The 12,463-nt window shown below is 42.5% G+C and overlaps 1 protein-coding gene across 3 annotated transcripts in view; it reads left to right on the forward strand.

Moving 5' to 3' along the window:
• Window positions 1–8,562: 8,562 nt before the first annotated feature.
• ccdc88ab (coiled-coil domain containing 88Ab) overlaps window positions 8,563–12,463 on the forward strand; it is a 144,910-nt gene continuing 141,009 nt past the window's right edge. For all 3 annotated transcript variants that reach the window (XM_056291278.1, XM_056291276.1, XM_056291277.1), the window contains exons 1-2: window positions 8,563–9,336; window positions 9,459–9,559. In XM_056291278.1, the coding sequence (XP_056147253.1) occupies window positions 9,274–9,336; window positions 9,459–9,559 (164 nt within the window). In that variant the 5' untranslated portion in view covers window positions 8,563–9,273. The remainder of the gene's footprint in view (window positions 9,337–9,458; window positions 9,560–12,463) is intronic.

Consider the following 12,463-nt stretch of genomic DNA (forward strand, 5'->3'; position numbering starts at 1 on the left):
CAAATTTAATTTAATTAACAGGAGAGCTGATAGCTCATGGTCATTTACCGCAGTTCCCAATCTTAAAAATTTCTTTTGGATTAAAATCATTTTGAAGGGAAGAGGGATATGTACTGGCTCAAACAATGTTACAGTATGATATGTATGAATACATTAAACTATAATGGAGTGTTAGAAGAAAGGATCATTTGCCAGTGATTTAACAGACTTATCTAATGATGCCAAAAGCCTACATGTTTTTTTTTTTTTTTTTTTTTACATACATGCTCACTGTGGTCTTACCAGGACAGCTGTTCATCTACTAATACACCTAAAAATTTTGCAGAAGTGACTTGGTTGATTTCAACATAATCAACAACAAAAAATACCATCTTTCCTTGGATAACTTTTATTTTTAATATCTGAAAATGATAAAATTGGATTTTTTTCGACATTTAGAGAAAGTTTGTTCATCGAAAACCACTTACATGATAGAATATCATTGCCTTCTCTGATCAATGAACTAAAGTTTGCTTGTGATATCACAATATTTGTATCATCAGCAAACAGAATGGGCAATGCAGAATCAGACATCCAAGCAAAGTCATTTATATAGATGAGAAATAAAAGTGGCCCAAGAATAGACGCTTGAGGCACTCCACAATATAGCTTGATTCCATTAGAAATACAACAATTTACACATACATATTGATCTCTGGGCGGCACGGTGGCGCAGTGGTTAGCGCAGGCACCTCACAGCAAGAAGGTCCTAGGTTCGATTCCTGGGGTAGTCCAACCTTGGGGGTTGCCCTGGGTCATCCTCTGTGTGGAGTTTGCATGTTCTCCCTGTGTCTGTGTGGGTTTCCTCTGGGTGCTCTGGTTTCTTCCCACAGTCAGTCCAAAGACATGTAGATCAGGTGAATCGGCAGTACTAAATTGTCCCTAGGTGTGAATGTGTGTTTGTGTGTGTGTGTTTGTGTGTGTGTGTGTGTGTGTGTGTGTGTGTGTGTGTGTGTGTGTGGGTGTGGGCCCTGTGATGGCCTGGTGGCCTGCCCAGGGTGTCTCCCTACCTGCCGTCCAATGACTGCGGGGATAGGCTCCAGCATCCCCGCAACCTTGAGAGCAGCATAAGTGGTTTGGATAATGGATGGATGGATGGTTGGTTATGCACCTAACTTCATTCACAGAAATTAGTGGTTTGCATGCGGGGAGGGCTGCAGACTACCACATGCCTCCTCCGATACATGTGGAGTCGCCAGCCATTTCTTTTCACCTGACAGTGAGGAGTTTCGCCAGGGGGTTGTAGCACGTTGGAGGACCACGCTATACCTCCCAGTCCCCCCAACCCCGAAAAGGTGCCCCAATCGACCAGAGGAGGCGCTAGTGCAGCAACCAGGACACATACCAACATCCGGCTTCCCACCTGCAGACATGGCTAATTGTGTCTGTAGGGATGACCGACTAAGCCGGAGGTAACACGGGGATTAGAACCAGCGATCCCCATGTTGGTAGGCAATGGAATAGACCGCCACGCCACCCGGATGCCGTTATAAACTCTTTCTTCTTCTTTTTTGCAAGAGTGCTGCCCACACTGGCAAAGAAGTCATTAAATTCATTTACTATATCATAAGGGTTAGCAAATGAAATATCACCATCAGTAAATTCAGAATGAATTTTTTTGCATATAGACGTTATCCCATGAACATCCTCAATCATGGACTTGAAACGTTCCCTTCACTAAGCTTACGATAGCTTGCTTTATCTTTAGACATTCTTTGTACACCACCAGCTGCTGTAGCCAACTGAAATATAGGGATATGTCTTATGTATGTATGTAATATGTCTTATATAGACTTAAATTGTTTATTTATTGTCATTTACCATATACAGAATTAAAAAAGCTCAAGTTCATAAATAAAAGATGTCACTAGTGAAAAAGGGGTTAAAAAATCTGCTCTTTACCTTGATAAAAAATGTACAGTTGTAATGCGTGTGTGTGTGTGTGTGTGTGTGCTTGAGTTTTTGCCCAGGAAGTTGAGAGTGTTTTCCCATTTTCTGGTTGAGTTATAAGAGGGGCTGCCAATGGGGAAGCCTTCATGAGCATAGCACTGATCTCTGTCACACACACACACACACACACACACACACACACACACACACACACACACACACACACACACACACACACACACACACACACACACACACACACACACACACACACACACACACACACAAACGTGAGTGATTTATTTTCCATGCAAATCCAAGAGGGCTTTTCTACTGGTATGACAATTGATGTTTTGTGGGTCCTCATTCATGGCTGTGGCCTTGAAAGCACAGTTTATGTATCATTTGCCCTACACTGTCACAGATACTCTGGCCACACCATTGCTGCAGGAAACCAGTGCAACACAGCGTTTATAAAGCACACTGGCTGTAGAACAGCTTAAATTATTTTTCTTTATGAAATTAGTTGAAACTTCTATATCTCTGTCACAAAATGGAGTCACAGATAGGAGTAAGCAGTCATCATTGGCCTACTGAGGACATTAGAGGTGATCACATAATTAAGCATGTTGTAAGTAATGCAAGCATGCAAGCAAATAGAAGTTTGGCATTGTTGCTGCGACGGATGGGTTTAAGTTTATTTGTTTGTGTGGATTGCCAGCTACTTAATACTATGAAAGAAAAACTATAGTTTAAAAAAATTGCCAAATATTTACACTTGGTACTTCTACATTTTGGATGTTTTGAACTGTTGACGGAATTTGTTGGTTTGCCATCCTTTTTGCTTTTTGCAGGTGGTCTGTCACCGAGAACCCAATAAATCACACCCATCCACACCCACACACCCACACACCCACACACTTACCCTGCCAATACAACCCAGACACGCATAAGCTTGAGGGCAGCATCATTTAGACAGCTCACGGTGACTTGAGTCGGCAGGGTATGATTGTCTTTGTCACAGGCATGGTAATTGCATTATGGTGCGTGGAACGCTTCCAGGATGCTGAGATGCATGGTGGATGGGAAGTCTGTTAAACAGTCTGTTCCCAAAAGGCTCTTCCTTCTCTACAACAGTTAAGCAACCTGAACAGGGATTGTGCACATGTACTTTCATACAGCCTAGTACGTGGGCCGTCTCCTCAATATACTGGTCACATAATATATAAGCCTAGATAGACAAGGCTATGGACAGCATGTAGTTTGTGGTACATGTGCACACATGTATTTTTGTCTTTGTGTGTCTCTGTGTTAATTAGATATTGATTACCACTTGTCTTGGTGGGAATATTGGATTTTAGATGAATGGGTAAGTGTCAGCAAGACGGTGTCCTCAAAGCTCATCATTAGAATCCAAATATATTTCAAGGTTTTAAAGAATAATGGTCAAAATATGTGTCATGCATTGCCATTACACTGGGAAGTTATTTCAGTTTTGTCCCCGCAACCCTGAGAGCAGGATGAGCGGTTCAGATAATGGATGAATGGATGACTGAGTGATCATATCCCATATCTAACTCCTTCCTAACTGCATCATATTACTTGCCGCTAAGATCCAAATGCTCTGCAGAGATAGTTAAAATGAATTCTAATCGAATCGAATACATGATCACAAGAAGTTTTGAGTTTTTGCATATACTATGATCTTATTGTCATTAAAAGACAAAACCGAACTAACACATGAAGTGAAAGTATGCAGGGTGATCAATTTTGTGTTCTGTACAGATCTAGTGGATGCACAGTGATAACACTATAGACAAAGAGCAGACTCAGCAAGGACATAATGATTTTTATTAGTCTTGCATGTTTTTTAATTAGGCCTTGTCAAAGCCACAGGGGCCATCATCATATCAAGGGAGGGGTGATTTGACAAGCAGGCATTGATTTCCCATAGAAATAATGCAGATTTAGAAACTGATAGACGGAGGACAGATTGAGGGGCTTCTGCTGCTAGGATGTAGGTCAATCCTCTAAATTAAGTTAATGATGTCAGTCTAGGAATGTAAAAAATGCTGAAGTGATTGCATGTGCCTATGCTGTTTTCAATGTGTAAATTCTCCAAAATATCCTCACAAATGCTCACCAACGATTCACTAAACAGAAACATATAGACTAACAAGCAAAAAGCCAGAATGTTAATTGGGGATGTGGCGCAAAAATGAATCCATCTCTGAAGGCCTGAGTTTTAGGCAAAATCTTAACTAAACTTGGGCATTCGGGTTGCATAGTGGTCTATTCCGTTGCATACCAACACGGGGATGGCAGGTTCGAATCCCCGTGTTACCTCCGACTTGGTCAGGTGTCCTTACAGACATAATTGGCCTTGTCTGTGGGTGGGAAGCTGGATGTGGGTATGTGTTCTGGTCGCTGCACTAGCATCTGTTGGGGGGGTAAATAGTGTGATCCTCCCACACGCAATGTGCCCCTGGCGAAACTCCTCACTGTCAGGGTCAGGTGAAAAGAAGCGGCTGGTGACCCTAAGTGTATCGGAGGAAGCATGTGGTAGTCTGCAGCCCTCCCCGGATCAGCAGAGGTGGTGAAGCAGTGACCGGGATGGCTCGGAAGAGTGGGGTAACTGGCAGGATACATTTGGGGAGAAAAAGTGTGTGTGTGTGTGGGGGGGTTCTTAAGTAAACCTTTCACTGGTACATGTAGGCAAGGTCTGCGTCTGTGACATAATGACTCTTAATTCAAGGTGGGTTGAACTTATATTTTCCACCAAAGTAAATAAAGAAGTAAAAAAACATCCTACATGATATTACTGCATGATACACTCAAAGTGTCTGAGTTTGACAGTATATGGGATAGTTATCTGTCAATCTGTTATGCTATCTATCTGTATATCCATCCATCCTGTTAGTCATTCATCAGATCGTTCATCAGACAAAACGGAGAAGATGGTACTGCTCACATATTACGTGGTACATAATGGTTCTACTGAGGTTTATAGAACTCCACATCATTTAGCCCACCACACACTTAGGACAGCAAGAGATCGAGACTGAACCAAATCAAGATGTTTGTGGTCACTTATAAATACCAGCAACATAACTAACAGGAAACTGCAGTCATGTCCGGAATAAAATACAGAGAAAGATGGAGAGAAGGTTTTATCTGAGAGCGGAGGAGGGCGAGGTCAAACAGTTGCCCTGGGAGCAGATAGTGAACTCATTATTACAGTGAGTGCTTTGTGCTTAGTAATGCTGCTGCCTGGTCAGGGGAATCTTAACCCTCGGGCTAAATTAACATGAACTAGGAGAAAATTTTTCCATTCGCTTTCTCCCCATGCGGCTCCGAGTACACTGGCTTAATGCGTAGGGCTTGCGGAGCGCTCCCTCTGAGCCAAAATGGGCGGCGTAGGTCTGCTGAAGGCAGCCAAGTCAGTGGAATTCCACCGGGTGGTTCGCCTGCTGAGAGAGCCGAGTGTGTTTGTGGAATGCTACTGTGGCTCCATATAATCACTAAGTCACTAGGCGGAGGCGGGGATGCTGCATCGTGGCAAAAAAAGGCACCATGAATAATAGATGTTGACAAAGGAGGCGCAAGCGTTCTCTCTGTTCAATCCGAGGCCAATGAAATCCTCATCAGCACAAATGAATGCTTGCGTACACACACACACACACACACACACACACACACACACACACACACACACACACACACACACACACACACACACACACACACACACACACACACACACACACACTTCAAGTTATACAAAACACGAGCAATTTCAACTCCCCCGCAGTAATTGACGACCACATAATTGTGTTCAGGGCTGATGCGTTTAAATAAGCTCTGCATGAGTCATGATAGGTTTTCATTATCTGCCACAGTGTTCATTGGTCATTGGGGTGATTGAGCTGGAAATGCACGCAGGCTTCTCTGTAAAATATTAGATTAATTACGTTGGATTTTGAGACGATTTGATTTACCTGTTACATTGCATTAGGGGGCAAGTATTGATCCCTAATATGATATTGGGGGTACCATAATAGAAAAGAATAGAGGTGCAGGTCAGTGAACAAACAGTAAGAGGTATAAAAGGAAATGAGTTAAAATGTTGAGGCAATATTTTGTATAAGAATTTGAGCAAAAGGGACATTGTGTGCTTACACCAATAATTTAAAGACAATCTGTTATCTTTAGAAAACAGGTGTCTTATAATCATTTCAGCTAAAGCATGGGTTTCAGGAGGCTCCATATCAATGCTAACACAAAAAGAGATGTTCACATCTGATTTTGACGAGAGACTGGCTAGCCAAAGAGCTGCCTTAGTAGTGCACAGGGATAAAATCGTGTAAAGAACATTGTAGTTCTTCAACTTCCAAGCGAGCAATGCAAAACTAGATCCAGGTTTAATATTCAAAAACATACCTCAGTTTGGATGTCTATAATGCCAAATGTGGAAAAAAACATATATTTCACTTGAGCCTCAATAGGGCCAATCCGTTTCTTGAAACTGGAGCCCCAGAAGACCGTTACAATGGACTTCTTCTTCTATCATATCTCGCTTACGTCAAATGTGGGATGGCAGTATTGGTTCGATTAATGTTCCATGCATCCCAGACAAATTCATTGCACCAGATTGATAAAATAGCCCATGTCTCATATGCAAAACCAGCAGCTTTAAACTTTAGTCATGGGACTGTTTCTCTTTTTTTTTTGACGCTATACTCCAATCTCTAACCTCTTGTAGGCTCTTATCTTACATAGCATTGCACATTTGGCAGGTAACATCAAGTTCAAACATGACACAGCTAGTCCTGTCACCCACAATGAGTAGGCCTATATAGCAGAGCCTCCAGCACAAAGAAAAATGACCGTTATTCTAAATGCAAATGAGTAGCTCTGCTTATCTCATCGTGCGGCTGGTAAATTATGCTTAGCACAGGTTTTTAGCGAACATGTACAATAATCCATTGAATCCAGCTGAGCTCTGGAGAAGTGAACCAGCTTCCCATTTGCCAAGTCAGTGAACACGTTTTGATTGGCTTGTTGGTTGCATGGGCCCCCCTCCCTATTCACACCTACGCATATAGCCATTAATCAGATGTTGATTACTTCTCTCTTATCTCTCTTATGGTGAATGCCTTTGGTTCTGGGCTTATCCCCTCTCATTTTAATAACTACTTGCTGATGGGGCTAATACCATTAGCATTTGTAACGATGTTGGAACGAAGAGCTCAGTCAGTTTTTCCTGGGATCAAAACTGAGCAAGTACATAGGAATGTGCTACCAGTGCCCTTAAAAAAGCAAATTATGGGATCTTAATTCAGTGAGAATTTGTTATCATCAGTTCTCATTTGTGTGCATCACATTGATTTTTTTCTTTTGAGGAATTTACTTTAGGAACATAACACGGTAAAACCCACAACTACAAAAAATTAGGCCAGCAACCAAAAATCAAGGATATATGCTGTCATACACAAATCACATCAAACTAGTTGGCTTGATTCTTACTACATGAGGCTTTAAGGCAAAACATTCATTACCTTCCTTTCCCTTGCATACTGTAATTTGAATTTCCAGTCCACCATCCTGACCATCTGCATATCTTTACGTAGGATTTGAGGAGATGAGTAGAGACCACACAAATGTTACGTACACGTACGGGTGTCTCCCCACGTTTAGACTATCATGCAATTGTCTAGAGCAGACGAGTCAATGATTCTGTGTCTGAACAAAACCCTTCTGAGACAAACCCAGGTAAGAAAATCAAGAACGGTTGGATCAGTTCATCTGGATACGTTTATTGACATTGGTGACATTGAGTTGGGTGATGAAACATATGTCAACAAACGTTGTATCCAGATGAACTGATTCAACCTTCTTTGATCTATCTATCTATCTATCTATCTATCTATCTATCTATCTATCTATCTATCTATCTATCTATCTATCTATCTATCATTGGAACTGGTTGAGCGGTGTTTGACGTTGAGTCACGTTTTGGGTGTAGGTCATAGACTACAGCAGACTATCTCTTGACAGTAGGTCAAACAAAAGAAATACCAATAATTGTATTGACCTTTGTAGGCTGCATTATCCACCAGATGTCAGTGCTTGCCCTACTGAAATCAGTGCCGAGTATCAGATATAGCCTATTTTCACACAATCGTTAATGTCGACCCACAGCAGTTTTCGTAAACCGTGGCAGAATGAGCCCATACAGCTGGGCTCGGCATGGCCTGCTGTGCGCGACAGAGAATGGCGTGTAGCACAGCTGCCCGTATCACTTGGAAAGCGAATTTGTTCTTGCTTAATGTGGTTAACACACCAAACGATTTAAATTCAGGAAAAGTACGCGACTGTCTACTTGTTTCTTTCTAATTTTCCTTCTAATTCGCATAAATTTGAATAAAAAAAATGCTGGCCTTTTTCTGCCCTATTTTTTTCCGCTGTTCTTGGCGGAGGGAGATGCACGGAGAGAGAGAGAGAGAGAGCGCGCGAGCGAGAGCGAGAGCGAGAGCGAGAGAGAGAGAGACCCAGTCATCTTCAAAACGCACTCCAAATTGCAGGACGCAGCAGCAGCCGTTAATTCGTTGGCGAGGGGAGTCAGCGGCTGGCTGTCTAGCTAGAAGATGCGGATTACGTGCCGATAAATATCATGACGAACAAACAGAAATTAGTTATAAAGTACGGAACATGATTAGGTTTGCTATCCAGTGACTTATCTCCGAAGCTAGAGTGGGATTTTCTGTTTTATTCCTACGTTTTGGATGAATTTTGTCGGCTAGTTTTTTTCCCTCTCCTCCTGGCGCTGTGATCTTCCTTTGGATTTCCTGCTGTACGATAACAACGGGTATTCTTTCTACTGTAGCCGCCAATTTAAAAATCCCACCTGTAGTCAGCTTTCATTCTTTATTGCTGACAGATGAACGGTATTTGTCATCTACAAGACGGAATTTTTTTTTAAATCGACAGGGGCTCCCCCCCCCCAAAGAATGTGATTTCTTGCCCCTTCCCAAGGAGGTGGCTAAATCCCATCATCGGCATTGGGATAAACTGGGTCGCTCAGAGGCTTGTGGGTCGCAGCGTTTCCCCACGTCTCAAGAGAAGACTGGGGTCCATCGGTGGTCTCTTGCGTTTGCTGCCCTGCCGCGATGAGTGTCCGTTTAATCGAATCAACCACATGAGCGGAGTCTGAATAAACGTCGCACTCAAAGGAGGGGGGCAGACGGGAACTGCTAGAAAAGAAATCTCCCGACAAGGAGTAGGGGTTTTTTTTTCTCTCCCCCATCGTGTCTGGAAAAACTGCGCCCCGCTGCATTGAGCAAAATGGAAAACGAGGTTTTTGCCCCTTTGCTGGAGCAATTTATGCTCACGCCTCTTGTCTCATGGGTAAGAGTCCTAAATGTTTGTTAATCCCGCTAATTAACGACCCCTCCTTACCCCGAGAAGCTCCTTTTAAGCCTCTATCAATCACCGTTGACACCTATCTGCATTGTCCCATTTATCTCCAGGTGAAGACAGTTGGGCATACGACAGCCAACGACGGTACCAGACTATCGGAGTATATTGAATTAGTAGATGGGATTTACCTGAACGAGATTATGCTGGAGATGTAAGTAACTGCATTCAGACGTTATCCCCCCCCCCTAAAAAAAACAGCCATGTGCTCTCAGTTCTATAAATCCATCTACTGTATTGTTACACTGCCAAACTTGTCAAAGCCTGTAATGGTTGGTAAAACGAGGCCAGGCAGACGTATAAATCCGTAAGGCATGTTGTGTGTGTAGGCTGATGGCCGGGTCGCACTGTAATGTCATGGGCGGTACTGATCACAAATAGACCGTGCACAATGGGACCTCGTATCAGGGCCAGTGCTAGGTCATACGGTCAGAAATCTCGCCGTCACTTTATTGTGCGAAACCCCTGGAGCCCGAAAGGCCGGCGAGCCGTTCGTAAACACAAGGGCAACGGCAGCAGGCATCTCATCCCGCTTTACACTTGATTGCCCGTTGATCCCTGTTGATTGTCCTCGAGTCAATGGGACTGTCACTTCCTGTCATTTGCAGCCGACTGAAAGATTCCCCGCCCTTAAACCCTGGAAGATGAAGCGGTTATCCCCCCGTACTGTACATCTTCGAGAAAAGAGCCGTTTCAAGGGTCGGAAGCAGCGGTCGATGCGGTAGTCAATCATCCTGTCGCCGTCTGACGCTTTATATACGTTAGACAGAATCCTGTTCCTTTGTCCAGCCACACACATCCGTTTCCCACTAGCGCAATATTTTTATATATATGTATATATTTTTTTTTCTCCTGGAAGTCAATACTGGCTGAGACCGAGCCTACAGCGTTAACTATTGTACCTGGACAGTTCAGTCAAATCTTCTCCTAATTGACCCAACCCAACCCTAACCACACCTTCCACAAATTGCAGTCACATGTCTTGAAGCCTCCTTGTGGAGGCTCACCTCACCTGCTCTATCTACATCATGGTTGGGGTGAAGAGCTGTTGAGCTGTAATAAACTAATCTTTCTCATTAGTCAGTGAGTTCACAATGTATACCACCTACATTCTGGTTCTGATTGTGTTAAACTGTTTAGTGGCACCAAATCTCTGCTGTTACTTCTATTCCCTACATATTCTTCTATGGTCTACTTGACATCCATTTCCTTAAGCTCCTCTCCCACCCCTCTGTTTGCACTCTGCATCCATCTCTTAAGAGAACTGTGTAAAAGAAGTAAGGATGCATTGTAGTTGTGCCAAAATAAAATTCTGATGGCTTGCATAAGCCTTGATTTTGGCCTCTGCAGGGAGCCCAGAGTTACCAGTCAAATCAGACAGTCTCAGTGAATTGTCATGTTTAGTTACCATGTCTTTTAGGAATTAGGAAAGTGTCTCCATTTTCTTGCCAAGTTAAAAGCCTCTGCTAAAATGTCTGTGTGTACATCTCGGCTTTTTAAAATGAACTGTCTGGTGTGGCCAGGCTTGCTGGGATTGTTATCTTTATATGGCCAGTGAAACACAAACTATAGATGTTGAACTGAAATAACAATCAACATGCCTGCACCACACTTGGCTGATAAACAACATGCTGTATAGTGAGTACACATGTTTGGATAAAGCCATTTCTTCAACTGTTTTAATTTTTACATCTACAATCAATCAATCAATCAAGTTGCATTTTATATAGCGCTTTTCTCGCTGCAACAGCCACTCAAAGCACTTTACGTTACTGGTCATATCTGAATATTCTGTTATAACATTGACATGCTCGATTATCTCGGACAAATAACTGGACAGAAATTCGTATAAGAGACTGAGACCCAGAGTAAGCTTTTTGTCTTTTAAACTTGGCCAACGTGCGTTGCTCATATGCCCCATAACCACCCTTATCACATAGATTTGAAAAACAATACTAAAACATGCCTGGTAGCTTGAATAGAACATAGAAAGGATAAATAGAGAGATGGGGCTTTGTTGAATCTTGATGTCGGGCCAAAGGGCGAATACATCTTGTGTTGTCGATGTCCCAGCATATCTAAAATGACCCATTGAGAAAGAACAAAACCAAATGCTAAAAACACATTTTCTGCTCATAACTGATATATCGCTTGCTGACGTCAAACATCCTCCCACTGTGGACTTAGTTTGCACCAACGGTGGTGTGTCCACAGTTAGTTATGTGAATGGGTTGTAGTTGGATTTTACAATTTGATTTTCTAATGCTCATAATTTTGTGTGTGTGTGTGTGTGTGTGCATTCACTCTACAATTCTACTGCCTGAAAAAAATCGAGTTCACTTAAGGAGAGGATAAAAGGGAGATGATAAAGGCTCCTTTACAAAGCCATAAAATGTTAAACTTGCTGAACTGAATCAGAGCTCTGATATACATTAGGGGTCGTTTTAGAGGTAACAACTGAAGTCTGGGCAAATGACATCCATTTCAACTCCCTCTAACGTTCACCGCATCATTTAATTTTCACGGCGATAAAGCTTACCAGGAAAGAAATACCACTCCTCCTGAACTTACTACAATTCGTCTAAATGTTAAAAAAATTTTTTGAAAAAAAAAACAATCTTACTAGATCTTCAATCAAAAGTACACCATTGTCTTTAGAGAGAATTTTGTCATTTTGGTTTGGCTAGGCTGCTGTCTGCCACAGCCCCCCTTCCACTACCACCCACTAATGTCTCACCAGCTGCCTGGCCACTATGGGAAACATGTTTAAGATTATTTTTAGAGCATTTGGGTTAATGGGCCAGTGTACAGTGCAGAGCAACAGGAAGGACATTATGAGGAGAGAGCGAGCAAGGCTGTAAATCAATGACATGCCAAATAGCTCACAAATCAGTTGAACCCACAAAAAGACGGGGAAGATTAGTAAAAAGAGAGAGGGGGATAAGATAGAAAATCTAGGTCAATAGCTGGATTCTAAACTACGAAATCTGTCATTAGTCTGGAAAGACGGCCTGATAGCTATTCCTATCACTGAGTTGCTGTTTTACCATCAACTCAA

Source organism: Lampris incognitus, chromosome 13, assembly GCF_029633865.1.
Source record: "Lampris incognitus isolate fLamInc1 chromosome 13, fLamInc1.hap2, whole genome shotgun sequence".
NCBI classification, from domain to species: domain Eukaryota; kingdom Metazoa; phylum Chordata; class Actinopteri; order Lampriformes; family Lampridae; genus Lampris; species Lampris incognitus.